The 20,703-nt window shown below is 43.6% G+C and overlaps 1 protein-coding gene across 2 annotated transcripts in view; it reads left to right on the forward strand.

Moving 5' to 3' along the window:
• Positions 1-20,703, forward strand: part of ccser1 (coiled-coil serine-rich protein 1) — a 109,994-nt gene that overhangs the window by 27,719 nt on the left and 61,572 nt on the right. For both annotated transcript variants that reach the window (XM_021620868.3, XM_021620867.3), the window contains exons 6-9: positions 9,312-9,468; positions 11,779-11,856; positions 14,547-14,624; positions 16,378-16,455. In XM_021620868.3, coding sequence (XP_021476543.1) covers positions 9,312-9,468; positions 11,779-11,856; positions 14,547-14,624; positions 16,378-16,455 — 391 coding nt within the window. The remainder of the gene's footprint in view (positions 1-9,311; positions 9,469-11,778; positions 11,857-14,546; positions 14,625-16,377; positions 16,456-20,703) is intronic.

The following is a 20,703-nucleotide window of genomic DNA, read 5'->3' on the forward strand; positions in this document are numbered from 1 at the left end:
TGTATTAATGGCACCTGTTTGAACTTGTTATCAGTATAAAAGACACCTGTCCACACCTCAAACAGTCACACTCCAAACTCCACTATGGCCAAGACCAAAGAGCTGTCAAAGGACACTGTCAAAGGACACCAGAAACAAAATTGTAGACCTGCACCAGGCTGGGAAGACTGAATATGCAATAGGTACACAGCTTGGTTTGAAGGAATCAACTGTGGGAGCAATTATTAGGAAATGGAAGACATACAAGACCACTGATAATCTCCCTCGATCTGGGGCTCCACGCAAGATCTCACCACGTGGGGTCAAAATTATCACAAGGAACGGTGAGCAAAAATCCCAGAACCACACGGGGTGACCTAGTGAATGACCTGCAGAGAGCTGGGAATAAAGTAGCAAAGCCTACCATCAGTAACAGACTACGCCGCCAGGGACTCAAATCCTGCAGTGCCAGATGTGTCCCCCTGCTTAAGCCAGTACATGTCCAGGCCCGTCTGAAGTTTGCTAGAGAGCATTTGGATGATCCAGAAGAAGATTGAGAGAATGTCATATTGTCAGATGAAACCAAAATATAACTTTCTGGTAAAAACTCAACTCGTCGTGTTTGGAGGACAAAGAATGCTGAGTTGCATCCAAAGAACACCATACCTACTGTGAAGCATGGGGGTGGAAACATCATGCTTTGGGGCTGTTTTTCTGCAAAGGGACCAGGACGACTGATCCGTGTAAAGGAAAGAATGAATGGGGCCATGTATTGTGAGATTTTGAGTGAAAACCAGAAAATGTTTGACCTCTGTCATTGCCAACAAAGGGTATATAACAAAGTATTGAGAAACTTTTGTTTATTTACCAAATACTTATTTTTTTTCTCATTTTATCTGTCATAGTTGAAGTGTACCTATGATGAAAATTACAGGCCTCTCATCTTTTTAAGTGGGAGAACTTGCACAATTGGTGGCTAACTAAATACTTTTTTGCCCCACTGAATGAGCTTGTCCAATTATCACGCCTACTACTGCCAATTACAAATGTCAGAATCTCCTAAAAGAACCACATGATGGCGTTTCAACGTTTCATTACTACAAAGTCCTACATTCTGTCATCAATTTTAAATTGAACTCAATTAATTCATAATGATCCATATCATTTCAATCAATGACTCCTGGATTCTCTTGGATGCCACCAACTGTTTTATAAAAAATAATGCAACTGCATTTGCGTCTGGGTTGAATAAATCACAATTATGGAAGATATCAGAATTGGAAATATTAACAACAACAACAATTCAGACCAAGTAATTATTACTCTTTCCAAAGTCAAGACCGAATTTAATTTATTGATAAGACAGAGAGCCGAATTTGCCATCCATTGAGTTGGACTCAACTATGGTAATCGTCCCAGTTGTTTACTTCCCAACAAGCTAAGCAGTAATGACCAATTAGCTGATATAGCAACTATTGAATCTGAAACAGGGGAATTACTATCAGAACCCAAATTAATCAAATATTCTCCTGCTTTTTATAATTCTCTGATTGTAAATCCGCAGAGCATGTGAGTGGAGTTGAGCGATCGACAATCCCGCTCATCGCTCACCACTCTAGCGCTTGTGCACTGCTCCGACGCTTCGTGTCCTTAACAACCATTCCACTAAAAACAGCTTCTCGCTCACAAGAAGAAGAAAAAAATGCTGCTCCAAATTTGTTAAAATCACAATTTAACCAACACCCATGTGTTTTTGTGACTATCTGGACATACCATTTGGTTTCAATGTATTGATTTTGATTTGAAATTAAAAGTAGTTTTAATAAACAACATGAAAAGGTGACAGTAAGAAGTGCTCATCATTTCAAATAGGCAATCTAATAGGCTACCTATTAAACAGCATACAAATAGGTCAGGAGTCAGACATGTAGCCGAAGAAGGAATTAATTATTTAGGCTATTATTATTTATTTATGTAAAGGCTATATCTACAAATAAATACAATGTGAATAATTTGCAAGTGCGACACAGTAGGCTGGCATGAACATTAAGCGCTCAGCATTTAAACAACATTTTGTTGTATTCAATTATAATAGTCTATAAATTGCATATACAGTGCCTTCGGAAAGTATTCAGACCCCTTGACTTTTTCCACATTTTGTTAGATTACAGCCTTACATCAATCTGCATATAATACCCCATAATGACAAAGCAAAAACAGGATTTTTAGAAATGTTTGCTATTTAAATATAAAAAACGGAAATATAAAATGTACCTAAGTATTCAGACCCCTTACTCAGTACTTTGTTGAAGCACCCTTTGGCAGCGATTACAGCCTCACGTCTTCTTGGGTATGACGCTACAAGCTTGGCCCTCCTGTATTTGGGGAGTTTCTCCCATTCTTCTCTGTAGAGCCTCTCAAGCTATGTCAGGTTGGATGGGGAGCGTGCTGCACAGCTATTTTCAGGTCTCTCCAGAGATGTTCAATCGGGTTCAAGTCCAGGCTCTGGCTGGCCCACTCAAGGACATTCAGAGACTTGTCCCGAAGCCACTCCTGCGTTGTGTTGGCTATGTGCTTAGGGTCGTTGTCTTATTGGAAGGTGAACCTTCGCCCCAGTCTGAGGTCCTGAGTGCTCTGGAGCAGGTTTTTATCAAGGATCTCTCTGTACTTTGCTCCGTTCATTTTTGCCTCAATCCTGACTAGTCGCCCAGTCCCTGCTGCTAAAAAACATCCCCACCGCATGATTCTGCCACCACAATGCTTCACCGTAGGGATGGTGCCAGGTTTCCTCCAGAAGTGACACTTGGAGTTCAGGCCAAAGTGTTCATCAGACCAGAGAATCTTGAAATAATAGCCTTGAAATACTAGGCTAATAATAATTTAGCATAAATAATTCATTTTCATTCCTTCTTAGGCTACATGTCTGGCTCCTGAGTTATTTAGAGTGTTCTTGCTCACCTCCCTCACCAAGGCCCTTCTCCCCCGATTGCATCAGTCCAACAGAAAAAGAGAACCTGCCCCGCCGTCCCCTAGTCTCGCACACAAACCAATTTGAGCGAGGGCGGCCTGAGCATGCGCCGAGATATTCAAGACAACAAACGGATCGTTTAATTCATTGGGGCATGTCTCAAACCCAAACCCGGCTTGTTAGCTTTCGTTGTTTTGTTCGCTTTAGACATTTAACTTAGTAGCATGAATCGTTCCTGTTCACACCGAGGTGAAGAGCAGAATAATTGAAGGAATGAATCTGAGCCTCACGCATATCACTTGTGGAAGGCGGGGCTAGTACCGAAGTTGACTGACTGAAAAGGAACCAGCATAACAGGGACATATTGATAGAATACATTTTGTGCACTTTTCCCTCTGTAGTAGATATCTGCTAAAACAACACCTGCCATTATTGTGTATATGTGCACCGTGGCAGATTTAGCAATATTATTGATTTGGCCGCACACTTGGAGGATAGGCTTATTTGAGCTTATGGAGTCTGCAATAAAGATTTGCAGTGTAGTTTGTTATTGCCCTCATTATTTTCTGCCTGACAAGTGTTGGATGCAGATTATTACTTTGTCTCGCTGTACTTTCATGTGGTTGACTTTTATTCGCAACTGCTGTGTTACCACATAGTTTCTGTGTTGGAGGTGTTGCCTCTTCCACGAAATGGGGATGTACAATCTGAAGTCCAATGAAAAATTATCGTCTTTGTTTTTGTTTCCAAAACGTTTTAAAACGTGTGCCCTAATGAACGCAACCCTGGAAACGACCTGGAAAGAGAGACCTTTTTTTTTCTTCCAATCAGAGCTTGGAATGATTTGGCACTGTGTACTGTCAGTGACAGGGGCCCGCCTGACCTCAGAGCAAGGTCGCACAGCTCCAGAACTGGAGTGCCTCAGAAGCAGCAAAGTTCCCCTCATTTCAGACACATTTGTTTTACCCTCCTTTAGAATTTATGCTTACGAAAAAAGATTGCAGTCACAGTGAAGTATAACTGCAGTACACTGCGTCAAAAATACTTTTTTCTGCAATTGTTGCGTCCAAATTATTGCAATTATTCTGCAATTACTGCGTCCAAAATACCACAGTCGACTGCCATATTTGAAATCAAATTTCCACCCTTTCAATTTGCTTGTTGCCATGTGAACTCTCAGGCTTTTCGTTACGCTTTTTTACTATTCAGAAGACATATTGACCAAGTGAAGGGCTCGCAAACATTTGATGGTGTCCAGATCAATCCATAAGGCAAAACCAGTGGCTGTTTGACAGCAGCATAAGTATTCAGCCATATGTTAATTAAGTCCATTTGAAGGCTTATTTTAGTTGCTTGACAAAAAACTCTTGTTTAATTGCTTTATTTCTCTGATTTGTTCTTTACTCACGCTTACTCTATCACTTGAGACGATTGCACTGAGTTATGGCGGCATATGTGGCGATGATGTCCTGAACTGGTCGATCTTGCCAGATGTAGTGTTTTAAAGATGATGCCGGTTGTGGAATCCCAGGCGTACCCTGATGGCAAGCTCCTAATGTTGATGCCCTGTGACAGGGGAGAGTGGTGCCACACATGGGAGCATGCACATGTTTACACTGCAGTCTCGTGTGTAAGCAGCTAATTACTGTAGGAGGAGGAAGTCGTGGCCTGAAACCTGGCCTAGATACGAGATTCATCATCCTCTGTCCTTTCACCACCAACCAACCGGTGATACATAGACATGGTACATTTGTTGTGATGACCTTGGTCCTTTCTAAACAGCATTTATGTCTTCCATCAGTCTTCCACCACCTTGGTTTCTCATTGTTTGTATGCACACATTGCATTGTGACGGAGGCATGGAGAGGCGATAGTTGCAAGTTCTTTGGGTGACTCTGTACAGTGCATGTCAAGACTAGTAGGCAAATGCCCTCACTAATTTTACGAGGCTCTTGGGTTTGTAAATGGTTAACAGGCCCCAACATCTTAGAATAAACAAATCAACATAAATGGCTTGGAGCACAAACACATCAGGCCCTAATTCAGAGAGTTTTAAATCCTTGCAGTTCATCCCGTGCCAGGAGCTCATGTGTCCCAGCCATCACATGTTGCCCATCATACACACAAGCACGCACATACACACAGTCCAAGTCCAATTAGGCCTATCAGGAAAATGTTCAGGTTTGTTCTGTGGGAGAATACTTTACAGCTGATTGGAGGACTTTACATGTAGCCCTAGTCAAAGATTTAGAAGAATACAAACATAACTACAATTAGGAAATACAAGAACTACAAATACCACAAGTCTGTGAATTTTTCACAATCCTGGCTAGATGGAGGTACTGTATTTTAGGGTAATACTGGACAAAATCGATAATTGGTCATGACTACTTTCCCTTAAACCGTCTAACTGGGGCAACGACATTCATTTTTGGGGAAATGGCTAATTCCTGGAAAGCACAACAACATTATAGATGGTTTACCACCAATCCTGTGGAGCATTGAATTATGTGGCCTGCTGTGTCTCTGGCTGGGAGAATAGGCAATACAATCACCGTAGTGTTGGTACAGAATGCTTATGTTGAGAGATGAAAGCTACCTCTGAAAGCAGCCCAGGACACTGCCTTTGGTCGACAGTCTCAATGTTAATTGACTGTGTTGTGAGGACAATGCAGCCTGGTGAGTGACAAGGATTTATTCATATTTATTGCAGTCCCAGCTAATGCTTTTTAGGCAGCCATAATTCATTTGACTACATGTAATTATTTGTCAGTTGGCCTTCTCTGGAAATGGAAAGCATTTACAAAGAGAGAAACGTGTTGCTCTGAGCACAATAAATCATTTTCTGCGGGAGTTCAGTCCAAAATATTTAAACTCATAAAGTTAATTGGATTTTTCAGAATAGTGAAATGGATCACGTTGAATGTTTCTGCAAAGAAAGCTTTGTATTGTAGCGTTGGTAAGTTGACAGCCAGTCACATCCTGTAGTAGTCCTAGTGTCTGCAGGTGCCTGGCTTGGTCTGCTCTATGCCTGCTCTGTTCATCCACTACAGGCCTACAGTACTGAGTAGAGTACAAGCATCCAGAGACAGACCAGAGGACACTGGCTATCAGCCCTAATCCACAGCCTTGACGAAGTGACAAAATTGATCGTCCTAAGGAGAGAAATCACCCCTCCTGTAGGTTATTCATCATCTTGCTGAGTAGACTGTCTGCAGCCGCATACATACTTTTGTATATATAGTGTATGTGGACACCCCTTCAAATTAGTGGATTTGGCTATTTCAGCCACATCCGTTGCTGACAGGTGTATTAAATTGAGCACACAGCCATGCAATCTCCATAAACAAACATTGGTAGTAGAATGGCCTTACTGAAGAGCTCAGTGACTTTCAACGTGGCACTGTCAGAAGATGCCACCTTTCCAACAAGTCTGTTTTTTACATTTCTGCCCTGCTAGAGCTGCCCCGGTCAACTGTAAGTGCTGTTATTATGAAGTGGAAACGTTTAGGAGCAACAACGGCTCAACCGCAAGGTGGTAGGCCACACAAGCACACAGAACGGGACCTCTGAATTCTGGAGTAAAAATCGTTGTAACACTCACTACCAAGTTCCAAACTGCCTCTGGAAGCAAAGCCAGCACAATAACTGTTCGTTGGGAGCTTCGTGAAAATGGGTTTCCTTGGCCGGGCAGCCACACAAGCCTGATCGCAATGCCCAGCGTCAGCTGGAGTGTTGTAAAGGTCGGCACCATTTGACTCTGGAGCAGTGTAAATGCGTTCTCGTACAGACAAATCTGGGTTTGGTAGATGCCAGGAGAACGCTACCTGCTCAAATGCATAGTGCCAACTGTAAAGTTTGGTGGAGAAGGAATAACGGTCTGGGGCTGTTTTTCATGGTTCGGGCTAGGCCCCTTAGTTCCATTGAAGGGAAATATTAACGCTACAGCATACAATGACATTCTAGATGATTCTTTACTTCCAACTTTGTGGCAACAGTTTGGGGAAAGCCCTTTCCTGTTTTAGCATGACAATGCCCCCGTGCACAAAGCGAGGTTCATACAGAAATGGTTTATCGAGATCGGTGTGGAAGAACTTGACTGGCCTGCACAGAGCCTGACCTCAACTCCATCTCCACCTTTGGGATGAATTGGAACGCAGACTGCGAGCCAGGCCTAATCACCCAACATCAGTGCTGAGATGTGTGTCCTCCATGGCTCCAACACACATAGAACCAGCCACTGCACACTCACCTCAGTAGAGCAAACCAATTAATCTGTGGCATCATGTAGAGTAAGCATTGATGACTGAAATATTTTAGACCACATTCACCCACCTCCGCATCCCCTTGAGCAATTTATGCTCAATGTTAATCTGTTAAAAGAAGACTTTCATCTTGACTTCTCCGCCTTTCTAAAATCTATAGTTTCTGTGTTTGTTTTGGCAGGGAGAGGCTCCATCTGGTCAGATTGGTCTACAGGCAGGAAATCAGAGGACGCCTGTGTGATGGATCATGTCTTTAGTCAGGTGCTCTGTGTAGACTCACTCTCTCTCATCACTACCTTTAGAACACATGTCAATGCAAGTGCTTCAGGGGAACATTTGAACGCTTGACTGTATTAATTGTTGCTACTTGCGAACGAGAGTATTATGACGAGATGTTTTTGCTACTAGTTTTCCCAACAAAACACTCGTCTTGGATGGTCTTTTGTGCCAATAAAGCATTGGTGAAGCGAAGGCATCTCAATGTCAGTGCTAAAAGTCCCCCGGTCTAGGTGTTATGGATGCTGTTTATAATAAGCTAGAGCCTCCTGATTTTGTTTGTTTCTTGTTGCTTGCAGCCCGCTAGCTCTCTTTGTTGTCCTTAACATTTTTAGAAGACGCTTTGATATTTTTGTACTCAACTTTTGAAAATGTCATGAAGCAGTCTTGCAGTCACACAACACAGTAGTGTAAAAAAATGTCAACAGTATGAAACATACATGTCAGTGTAAAGCTGATGTTATTTATTATCAAACTTCAGATTAATTGATCAAGGCATATTTTATTAGATGTCGATGACAAACAGAATTTATGCCATACTCTAAGGACTCAAGCCTTCCTTTCAATGACGTTATGTTCTGTATCGCTCAGATATCCAACTCACTCATGATCTTCTTCCATACAATGGCCTGCGTAGGAAGAAAATCAACTGGAGCGAATTTGGGGCCGCAGTCAATTTTGTTTGCAATTAAAACATCCCATTCCCCACATCTCCATTTTGCGGAGGAGGGTAAGGAAGTGAAATGAAGTCTTCATCTGTTGATAAAGTTATCTGGACACCATTAATCTCTTATTGCTCAAACTCTGGTCAGGTGGAACTCTAATGCAATGTCTCGAACACAGTTGAGCATGTTTTACGAGGAACACTCAGATTCCTTTTTACACCTAATATCTGCGATGGTAATCGCTCATATGAAATAATTCATCACGGCTCCTGTCCTCCTAGGAATGAAGTGTTATCTCAAACAAGGAAGTGGATCCAATTGATATTTGCGACATGGTTTATTTTCTCGGCTGCCCATTTGGAGCAACTCTGAAGTGACACCTGGACCTTTTTGGCTGCATGATGAGGGGGGTTTTATCATCAGACGGAGCAACTCTTTTAAGCGGAGTTCACACAGGCCATCAGAGAAAATCTAGACTCATCTCAACTGTTTTGATTTTCTGTGCGAACAGGTTCCAGTGTTCTAAACTCTGAACACAACTGGCAAAATCTCAACCAGTCCATTTGAGATGAGTCTAGATTCTGTTTGAACTAGGCACGTTTAGAGAATGACACGTTTAGAGAACGTGTCATTAAAGAAAGTGCCTTCTGTCTTTAAAATGTTATCTTCAGCCCACAATACATTTAAGATGCTGTAGGCCTATTTGTAAAGGATGTTGTAAAGGGACTCTTTAGGTGAGTCCTAATCAACGAACAAACAGTGTAGGACATACTACTTTATTTTCAATGATTTTAATTGTGTATTTAAGCAAAAAGGAGTTGTGGTAAATGGCCAGTATACCACGGCTAAGGGCTGTTCTTATGCAGCCATTAGCTGTGGTATATTGGCCATATACCACAACCCCCGAGGTGCCTTATTCCTATTATAAACTGGTTATCAATATAATTAGAAGACTAAAAAGTATATATAGATATATACCATGGCTTTCAGCCAATGGACTCAAACCACCCAGTTTATAATAGTGAATAAATAGGACTCTGGTACATTTATTCTCCTTTGCAACTGTAGTATTTCAAATTAGGAGCTATCTGTGAATATGCCCCCCCCCCTTCTGTGCATATTTGTTTCCGTGAAGGTGACTCTGTGCTTGTGTTCCAGGGAGCCTTGCCGGCCGACCACCCTGCTGCCGGCTGACTGGTGCCTGGGCCGAGAGGACGAGGCCCCGGGGCTGGAGGCACTACCCCTCAGGCTGATGCAGCAGGACTGCACTTCCGTCAAGACCCTGCTGCTGCGCCTCCGGAGGACCCTGCAGGAGGTAGACTGCAGTAGTACCACCTGTCACACCTTACACCAGGGGTATTCAAATCAGAGCCTGGATGTCCAGGGTACTGCTGGTTTGCTGTTCTACCTGATAATTAGATGCACACACTTGGTTTCCCAGCCAGGTTTAAATCAGTCTTTGATTAGAGGGAAGAATGAAAATTAGCAGTGGAACTGGCTTTGAGGTCCAGATTTAAATTTACACTCTCCACAGTAAGCAAGCAAGCAAGGGAGGGGGGGGTGGAGGAATGGGGTAAACATGGCTCCTCCCCCTGCAAGTTAATTCATAACCACATAGTAGTCGATAGAAACTGTCATACCCATGGATTACAAAGGTCCTAGATAATGGCATTGGTAACTCAATCATCCATTTGATAGCAACACATGATGTAGCCTACACCAGAATGGTGGTTGCCCCAGCAGCACAGCAGTCCCAATAGCAGCCAGTCTCTACCAGTATTCTGCTCTATCAGCTCTGAACATGGTATATTTCAACCTCAAAAACAAGTGCTGGAAGTAATTTCCATTTGTTCATTTAAATAGCTGTGTGCTTTTGGCGTTGTCACACAGTGAAGCCTGGAGCTTGTTAAAGCCTCAGCCTGACGCCGTGCACTCCGCAGCTTTCTAAATGCCTTTGTGTATTTAATGGGGGTTTTAATTCTGGGAATGGATAGTATCTGGAGTGGCTAGGGAAACGCAATCAAATTACATCCCACTATTATAAATGTGATTAGCTATTTGTGTAATGGCTAATTAACTGAGAAATCACACAGCAGACTCCATGGTGTTTGGTTAACATTTAATTCTTGGAATCCATTCTACAATAACCGTGGACCAGAACCAGTCCTACAGTACCAAGCGTGGCTGCTCTGGTAGAAAATCAATGCCTCTAACAGTAGCAGCATGATTCTATTCCTTGGTGACAAGACATTAGGCACTGCTGGCCAAGCTGGAATTCACAACATCCTATGTTGCTTTGAAGGTCATCTCCCCCTAGTAGCACCTGCCTGCTGCTGTGTTTAACCTGAGATCCAAGCCAACACAAAAAGATCACAATGCGAGTCGAATGATGCATTGTCTGATTCTCTCTGTTATTTGTTCATCTTTTTGCGTTGTCTCAAAAAGACCCATCGGCCAGATAAAATAAGTCTACATGAACAATTAGAGGCTGTACAGGAGAAGGGCCAGAGAGGAGCACACAACAGAAGAACTTGAATATTAAAGAGGAAATAGTTTGCCCTCTCTGCTGACTCCGTACTCTCATTAACTTGCAAATGTGCTGCCTTCCATCACCGTATGTAAACCGCTCAGTAACAAGAATAAGAATGACTTGTTTATTTGCTTTGCGTTTTATTTGCTTGACCTCGTGATATTGAGACCTGGCGGTGGTTCTTCTCCGCTCCCCCTCTGTGGTGTTTCTTCCCCTCCACATCCAGAATAAAACGCTCTAATATTGGATGAAACACAGCGGCGCGGGGCATCTCTGCTCAGCCAAAAGAGTCTTATTGCACCGCGTGCTTTTCAGAGGTTCCTAATACCTATGAAAGCCAAGTTTAAAGGGGGGGTAAAAAGCCTTTAGTTATTTGAAGCATTTACATTTCCTAATTTGAATATGATGATTAAATACTCTATCGAAGTGGGCTGAGGGCCATGTTATTAATATATCATCTCTGGTCACTGAGCTCTGGCACCTCAAATAAGGAGAAAAGCCATTACTATGAATGCTTTCAGGCAGTGCCATGCCGAAATTGAACCTTATTTAATTGTTCAGACATTTCCACGCAAGCCTGTAGAAAAATGTTGACCTTAAACCTGCATGTGGGATACACATTGATGAAAGTTGACACAATCGGGCCGGACTAGTCTGACTACATTGCACCTTTAAGTGTACATAGGACTGCTTCTCTGAAAGGGGGCATCCAAACGCATAAAATTATGAAGATTATTACCCAGATTGGACATTCTATGTATGGAGGTATACAATGTATATGTCTATGTATAGGTAAGTGTACAACTCAACCTGCGTGTGTCAGAATAGTCACTGTACAATCGTCTTGATGTCACTGTAAATGGCAAGAAGGCAGCAAAATGACAAGTTATTTTAAGAGCTCATGTTTCAACTACCCATTGCTGTATATTTAGTCACGTTCCTATCTCTGGTGACATATTTCATCCTCTCACCTCAAAATAATATGGTGACATTTCGAAATTGTGAATTTTTGTGTGACATACTAATGGTCTTATAATGATGTTTTTTTTTCTCTTCAGTTTCTATCTAAATCTCACCGCCTCTCTCCCTCCTCAGAGCACTGACACAAGTCCTGCAGGCAGCCTTCATTCTCTCCCCATCAGCCCCTGTAGTGAGAAGACTCTGCCCCTAAAGGTGACTGTTTTTACAGCTAACAACTCACTTTTGCAAGGCTCAACCACGACTGGTACCTATCTATGCCAAGCTGTATAATGTACCATTAGTGCTTTTTCGAGCCTCAACACATTTAGAAGTGTATTCTACCTCCTGCAGAGTTCTTTAAAAGGGGATTTGTTTGTGAGTTAGATCTTCTTTCATGCCTGCTTTCTCTCGGCATGCCCAGGAACATTTTCCAGTCCTTCTGCTTCTTAAAGTGCCACAGAAACTTGACGGGGCTGAGTCTTTCTCAGCCATAGCATCAGTGGAATTTGATCTCAATGAGATGATCTCATTAATCCCTTTGGGAAAGTCTTTGGGTGGCAGGGGAGGTTTATCAAATGGGCTTTTGTCAGGGTTTCTGAGGAAAGGGGATTTAGTTTGGTGGCGGGCGGCAGAGTTTTTGTTGCGCTTTTGGGGCGGAGAGCACAGGAGTGGAAAATAGGTCTGTGTGTGTGTGTGTGTCTATCTCTGTGTGTGTGTCCTCCTTACTGACCTACATGGAACTATGGCACCAGCAAGAGCAGCAACACTGCACAGGCAGAGCGCTGTGTGACGCTCTGGTCCATTCCTACCTTCTCTTCACATGGAGAGGGAGGGGGAGGGAGCTGAGAATAGGAGCCCATGCATCTGACGTTGTGTTGGATGACAGGGGAGACGGATGGGTCTCGTCCTGACGTTCCAGAAAAATCTGAGTTTAAAAATAAAGCCCCGCAACCCACCTGAGACGAAACCGTGTCACTCCTTGTCCTACTTTGAGCAAAAACTTCCTTTAGGGAACATTTGTTATCCCTGCCTTTTTATAATTAGCGCCCTCGGAAAGCGGCTCCCGTGGAGAGCACAGCTTTTTTTCACTGCTCCTCCTCGGGTGGAGGCGATCTCATTGAAATGCCAAGCTCATCAATTGCCTGATGTGTTTCCGCATAACCTTTTCCCCAAACACTACACTTTTATGTTGTCTCTGTACAAACAGGTGGCAGGACAGGCAGCCCTTTCTGACAGTCTGTCCAGAGGCCAGATGAGCCTGCAGATAAACCTGAACTTTTAGAAAACTTTGGCAGCCTGCCTGTCTCCTTGAGATGCTCCTAAGGTGTGTTTGTGTGTGTATGCCAACTGCTGTTTCTTGTCATGGCCCGGCCACATGTGCTGTAAACATTCAACCCTCCATGAGAAAAAGGATAGGGTCACTAAACAGACCATGGTTAGGTCAATTCTTGTTTAATTCAGTCAATTCAGGAAGTACATTGAAATGACAATTTTCCTCAATGGATCGCTGATGAAAATATTTCTAATTGGAATTGAGCCCAACCCTGATACAGACATTGAGCCCAACTCTGTTAACCTTGGGTGGTCAGGATAATTGTGAGGATGGAGAGATGCTGCATACTTATTGTTCTGTTTATTCATAGGGGTGACGGAGGGTAGGGTGCTGCTGTGCTCCCCTGCGAGTCTGTGGGACTGGGACCCACTCTCCCTCTCTCACCCACCCCCCAGAGGTCCTAGCTATGGTAATGTGGAGATAAAGTGCCTCTCATTGAACTTCTCTAATGGATACAGAATTAAGGATTCCCCTCAGGCGAAGGTTTAGAGGATGTTTCATTTCCTTGTTTACTCTGTGACCTCCCCGGGACGTGACCCCACCGAAGGGGGACAAAAACACAGGCTTTCATGGCATTATCTGGCTAATAATATTGACATTTAGTTTGAATATTTCATAGCAAGGTCTATTTCAGAAAGAAACTAACTGTTAAGGAGGATATCACAGTAACAGTGGGCCAGAAGACAGTGACTGACAGAGACGTTTGAGGTTGTGTGAGAAACCCAAAGAAAAGAAATAACAGGCATAAAGTAGCAGAAGGCACTAAGCCAATTCAAGTTTGCAACATGGGGTTACTTAGAACACATGGTATGATAGTTCGGTGACATACTAATGGTCTTATAATGTTGTTGCCCATCCACTGCCTTGAGCTTACCTTTCTTTTGAAGGGATCTGCCAGGGCTCTCATTATAGCAGAACATCAGTAAGGGCAACTCATCCAAAGTGCACATTGTGCAATCGGTACAGATTTCAGAAACAACATGGCCGTCTGAGAAAGTGCAGCAAGGGTCGAGGACCTTTCCACAAAGTATCTGCCGGGGGTTCTGGGCAAGAGATTGAATGGCTTCAACTTGCCTTATGTAACTCACAGCCATATTGTTCTAGTTTGTCTGCAGCCATTATCTTGGCTCCGTGTTGGTGGACTTTTGTTTCACTCTCACTCGCTCTTGCTCGCTCTCTCTCGACCAGTACGTTTTGAAGTGGGCCATCTTGGTTGTGTGAGTGGGTGTATGGTTCCTCATTGCTGCCATGGTCTCTCCTGCCTAGGGCCTGCTCCATCCTCTCCTGTCTTTTGGAAGTGCCTCCCTCCCCTATCTATAATTGCTGCGGTCATAGTTCGCCTTAAGTTTACCAGAGGAGTCCTTGCATGTACTGTCCACACACTTTTCAGTCCTCTCTCCGCCTCCCTGTTCACTTATAACATAATACAGTGGTCTGTGTTCTCAATCCACATTCTAGCCATCACCAACTCTACGGTAGTGCTGTGGTGGCTCAACGCTCAGTGTTCACCTCCCCTAACTTATTCCCTTTCTGAAGTACTGTGTGTGACTTGGTCTGTACTCCTTTCCAGGAGCCGGGGAGGGAAGAGGCTCTGCTGCTGCAGCTGAGGGAGAAGGATGAGCTGATCTTCCGACTGCAGGCTGAACTGGTGAGAGACGTACCGTAGCACTACCACAATGTTTGAGAAGACGGTCTGAACATTTGAATTTGTGTGTCGTCTTCCATTAGAAATTCAGATCACTTCGATACAATAGAGTACAATTAAATACAAAATGGGATACGGGATGCAAAAAGGGCTGTCTTTTAAAAGTTGCCTGTGCAAAACAGAAACAACTTGGTTGCTTTTGGGTATGGAACACCTCAGCACGGTGCACACAGACAGCATCTCTGCTTGTAGGAGTTCCTCTTGAGTGTCCTGGACTGGCTGCTCTGAGAGACAAACACACAGACTGTGGATAATACATGGTTAGGAGCTAGATACAGGGAGAACAAAAAAATATTAGCTACTCACCACTAGTGTGGAGGAGGATGATGATGATGATGATGACGAGCGAGTGAAGTGGGGGAGTCCATGACAACAGCAGAGGGCACTGAGGAGACTCTTCTAATAGTAGTACCCCCCCCCACCCATTTTGTTTCCTTGTTTCTGACTTTCTCCAGCCTATCACATGCAGCATTGCTCTCTCCTCTCCCTGTCGTTAATATAAATTAAAGACAAATATGAAGGGAAAAGTACAGTGTTGTTGAATGCTAATTTTAATCTGCTTTGACCAAATTTAGAAAGCTAAACAAATAAATCATGTTTGGAATGTTGGAATCGGATCAAAACCCCAAATACTTTAAATGCAAGACTGGAATGTCAAGTATTTTGGGAGGGTTTGTAGCGCCGTTGTCAAGTTGATATATTGCACTGAGAGAGAATATAATTTGATACGTTGCTCCCGAGGCTTCATACATCGTCTCTTCTATGTCACATGCCTGGTGCCGCCAGTATGCTCCATAGAGTCGGTTCCCATTTGACATCTGTGTATTTGCACATTCTGGTTCTAGGTACCGATTGCTCCTCTCTCCTTCTCCTCAGACTACCATATGGTCCATAGGAAAACACAGACTGTTTAATGTGTTGTTGGCCCAGCTCAGATAAGGATGGCCCAATCAATCAGGTTCCTCATGATTTGAGGATCTCAGCCAAAGACGAGGGATGTTGGAAGCCCCCGTACTGTTTGAAATCTGGCGCGGTTGGTGTGACGATACTCACTCTCCGGCAGATTGCATGCTGCACACACCAGCCATGTCTGCTGCGACAGCATACCTCACTTAAATTCATGACATATGCCTCAGATTTCTGAACCCTAATTGGTAGAATTGATATTAACAGAACGTAACACTCACCAGCAGCATTGCAGCGGAATCGTAAGCAGCCCCCCCCCCCCCAAAAAAAGGGCTGTAATTTACAAGGAAACGGCAGCTCTTAGCCAAACCTGCTGAAATCTGTCCGCTGAGAAGCGTTCATTTTGCCCGAGTAAGACCTTGCAGCACATTGGCCAGCACTCCCCTGTCAGTTGATATGACTTCTTTTTTTGGTGCACTTTGCGAGGTAACGTGGTTCAATATTTTAGTGATTTTAGGGGGGTTTTGTCGGCTGGAATATAATATTTTCTGTGGCGCTTTTTTTGGCATGTGGTGTTCTTAAACCGCGTGCATTAAAAAGGTACTAATAATACTACTTGGTCCTGGGATTTTTCATAGTCAAGCCACACGGTCAGGACAAAACTCCTGGCCCTAACTATGACGTAATGTAGGCTGGGAGTTGTTCCTGACCACATGACCTGACCAGGAAGAACTCCGAGCCGCAGTATGAGTGACCGTCTCTGACGTTGGTCTGTGTGTTCTGCGTGCAGGAGTGTGCCAAAGCTGCCCTGAAGCCCACCTGCCAAAAACCTGACCGAACTACGCAGACTGACCCTCCTGGACCAGAGGTGAGTCCACGGATCACTCTGCTACAACAGAGATCCAAATGGAACTGTCGAGGCACCCCTGCCGTTTTAGCATCTGTCTTTTTTTTCTCCAAATGGAATTATGGCCTTCCACTTAGATCTTCCCTTTTGGAGATGTCTTAGACATTCAGCAGCCTCGGTGTTATCTCACTGCCATTGTAAAGTGCTGTCTATTCTATGAGAACTATGGGTCCGGCCCAGTGTTCTGTTCAGCTTGCTTGGCCGAGGGTGTTGGGACCGTTTGGGAACACGGGACTTGACAGATGACTGCCTAAAATGAAGCATCTCTGTAATAGCAACAAAAAAAGCATAGTGAGTTTGCATCTCTCTTGTTGTCTCTGGAAACATTCCCCACTGCGCATGCACACAATGACAATGGATATGGTTCTTAACTAAGCTACATACTCCTTTACACACACAGTGCACATCAACAGACATAGATAGCACATGTTGTGTTCACATTTTCCTCACGATATTAAGTATGGCTTACTTTTTGTAAATTTTCCAGAACACATCTGGAAACGACACGATGTGACTGACTAAATGTCCGTGGCTATGTGTGCTCCTGTGTTCTTTCATTTCATGTTCCTAACGATTAAGGTTCAATTTCAGAGTTACTCGTACAAAAAAGGTTTGTCTGTACAGTGTTGCGAAGCACATATGGACCAAAATGTTCACTTAATCATTTAGTTAAGCCTGTAATGGGCTAGTCTTGGTGGAGGGGTTCTGTTATCGCTCATTTATATGGCAGGCATCACACAATGTTTGCCTACAGCTAAGCAGTGGAAAAAGCACAGAGTGGGGTTCATCATCGCAATCATTAATTTTCTATCACTCTGACATGGGTTTTAGTGGGCGACGCATTCCTCTGCCCATACAAAGATAGGCTCGTGTATATATTTTTCTCATTAAATGTCTCTAGTCTTTGTTTGCTGTTCTTACTAATGTGCTTCCATAATGTACATTCAAATGGCCCCCTGTAATTGCCTCCACTGGTTCAGGGCCTAATGCAACACAAATGTGTCAGCACCCCATTATACTTGGCCTAGAGTGTCATCGCTGAAAGGAACACGGGCGAATTGGAGATTTGTGCTTATGAAGAAAGCTTGCATATATTATGTTATTGCGTAAGTCTTAAGGACTGCTTTTCTGAAGTTTTCCCTCTCTTTGCTTGGGGTAATGGAGTTGAGAAGTGGTGTGTCATGAAGATACGTGTGTATCGTCTCATGTACTGTAGCGTTCCACATCACCACGTTCTTTACCTCTCCCAAGGTTTTACAGGTTATTTTACTCAGCAACAGCAGCAGTAGTAGCAGCAGCAGATGAGTTGCCATCTTCAGGCTCCCGTGCGTATTTACTGCAAACCTTTATCGGTTACAACATCGAGGACAGGCAGTTATCTAAAGTGTGTCTACAAGTGGGTCAGCTATTTCGAAGGCTGGTGTGACTTCAGGAGGACGTCTTATTTTTTTGGAGCACGTTCTCCCTCTCCATTGGAGCTAATTCGCTGACAGGGAGAGGCAGATCAAGCACTGTACTCTCTCTGTTCAGCCCCATATAACCACCAGAGACTTCCCTGTGTCCGCTCTGTTTTGGTCATCAGTCCTGTCCACCCACTCCAAAAGAACCAAGGCTCTGGTGCAAAGACTTCTCAAAGGCCTGGAAAAGTTGTTGGGCCAAGCACCCACGCGTCATGCAGCTGGAAGTGCATGTTCCTAGGTGAAGTGTATGTTCATAGGTGAACCAATGAAGAGAGGAAGACTTGAGTTTGAATCCGCTCTTCAAGTGTCGATAGCAAATGCATGAGCAAGGCAGTCGAATGACTCAACAGAATGAATAGATGCCGTGTGAAGCCTCTCACGTCTTCAGATAGTATTTTAAGGATTTCCAGCACTGAGAGAGAGGGAGAAAGAAAAATAGTAGAGCGAATGTGTTGCCAGAAGGAGAGGCTATTTGATGTCCTGCAGAGACTTAACAGCTCTAGGTACAGGGTATTTGAAAAAGTTTTTTCAGGGGCTTGAATCGATTGAGATTGCGCATTAAATTGGCTTGGAGAAGTAAGCATTCTTAAGAGGGACATTTTATAGGGAATCAAAAGTACTTGATGTGCAGCACTCTTCCCTCTCTCTTCCTTTTTCTCTGTGCCCCTCTCTCCAGTCTCCTTGTGGTCACTGTTGTTGCTACTTAAAAGGATGAAGGGAGCCGCTAAAAGCCCGGGAATTTATAGTGTTGCCTGTAAGCTGTTGTAGACAGTCATTTAAATGGAAAAACACTTAAGCGAACATTTAGTCCCCCTCTGTAGGGGAGATAAGATGTTAAATGGATTGCCTTTCTTCCCGAAGATTCCTCTTGCAGTCATAAATCTGTTTTTAGTGGAATGACAGCACTTATTAAAGAGGCTCCATGAACATGGAGCAGACTGGCATCCCTGTGCCATGCGCCAGCCAGATGCCAGCGGGGATTCTGTGCTGGGAGCAGGCCACCAAGCCCTGGCAATGCAATCCTCCTGCTCTCCACTGCTCTGTAAACACCTGTGCATGGCGACCATTTCAACTCGGGCATCAAACTTCACCCTGCAGGGCTCTCTCATCTCTCCTCGGCCCTGAATTCCATTCGCAACACTTTCAGCATTCCGAGAGGCACCTGCGGAGCGTTCTACGCTTTCCTAATCTCTGATCCCAGCAGGAAAGATGGGAGCGCACCAGGGGTATAACAAGAGGCTTCCACTGCAAAGCACTTCCCACAACAAACCCCCCCTCCCCCCATTCAGTTTCTCGGTTTTGATTGTGTTTTTATCTGTTTCCGTTTTATTCTCAGTACAGTCATATTGTGTCTTTGAACAAGGAGCCAGGGTTGAGGACATGAGCTTCAGAGGGAGCTGTGAATGAGGGTCAGGAATGATCAATGATTGTGCTATTGACAGACACTGTGTTGACAACTAGATGCTAGTTGACAACTACACTGAACGAAAATATAAACTCAATAATTTTAATGATTTTACTATGTTACAGTTCATATAAGGAAATCAGTCAATTGAAATAAATTCATTATGCCCTAATCTATGGATTTCACATGACTGGTGCAGGTGCGCAGCCATGGGTGGGCCTGGGAGGGCATAGGCCCACCCACTTGCACGACAGGCCGACCCACTGTGGAGATAGACCCAGCCAATCAGAATTAGTTTTCCCCACAAAAGGTCCTGTTTCCTCAGCTGTCCGGGTGGCTGGTCTCAGTCTATCCGCAGGTGAAGAAGCCGGATGTAGAGGTCCGGGGCTTGCGTGGTTACACGTGGTTGTAATGCCAGTTCAACATACTTCCAAATTCTCTAAAACAACGTTGGAAGCGGCTTATGGTAGATAACTGAACATTTCATTCTCTGGCAGCAGCTCTGGTTGACATTCCTGCAATTGCATGCTCCCTCAACTTGAGACATCTGTGGTATTGTGCGTGACAAAACTGCACATTTTAGTGGCCTTTTATTGTCCCCAGCACAAAGTGCACCTGTGTAATGATCATGCTGTTTAATCAGCTTCTTGATATGCCACACCTGTCAAGTGGATGGATTATCTAGGAAAATGAGAAATACTCACTAGTGTGATGTAAACAAATTTGTACTCAAAATTTGAGAGAAATAAGCTTTTTGTGAATTATGAAACATTTCTGGGATCTTTTATTTCAGCTCATGAAACACTCTACATGTTACGTTTATATTTTTGTTCAGTATAGATAGGCCTGGCTCTTTCTACGTGAGATGGATATGTACTGAGAGTTGAGATCGAAACTGAGGAAAAGTGGGGCGATGATGTCTACGGGAATTGTAAAGGAAGAGATTTCGAAGTGTTTTTAAGGCACAATTTGCCTGTTTAATATGTATTTAATCTTTATTTAACTTGGCAAGTCAGTTAAGAACAAATTCTTATTTACAATGACGGCCAAATGCTTGAATGGGACACATTTTTATCAAAGGTATATGAATCTAAACTCAGCAAGAAAGAAATGTCCCTTTTTCAGGACCCTGTCTTTCAAAGATAATTCGTAAAAATTCAAATAACTTCAGAGATCTTTATTATAAAGGTTTTAAACACTGTTTCCCATGCTTGTTCAATGAAACATAACATAAACAATTAATGAACGTGCACCTGTGGAACGGTCGTTAAGACATTAACAGCTTACAGACGTTAGGCAATTAAGGTCACAGTTATGAAAACTGAGGACACTAAAGAGGTTTTT

This window comes from Oncorhynchus mykiss, chromosome 11 (assembly GCF_057628025.1).
Source record: "Oncorhynchus mykiss isolate SJ-2025 chromosome 11, ASM5762802v1, whole genome shotgun sequence".
In the NCBI taxonomy this organism is placed as follows: Eukaryota; Metazoa; Chordata; class Actinopteri; order Salmoniformes; family Salmonidae; genus Oncorhynchus; species Oncorhynchus mykiss.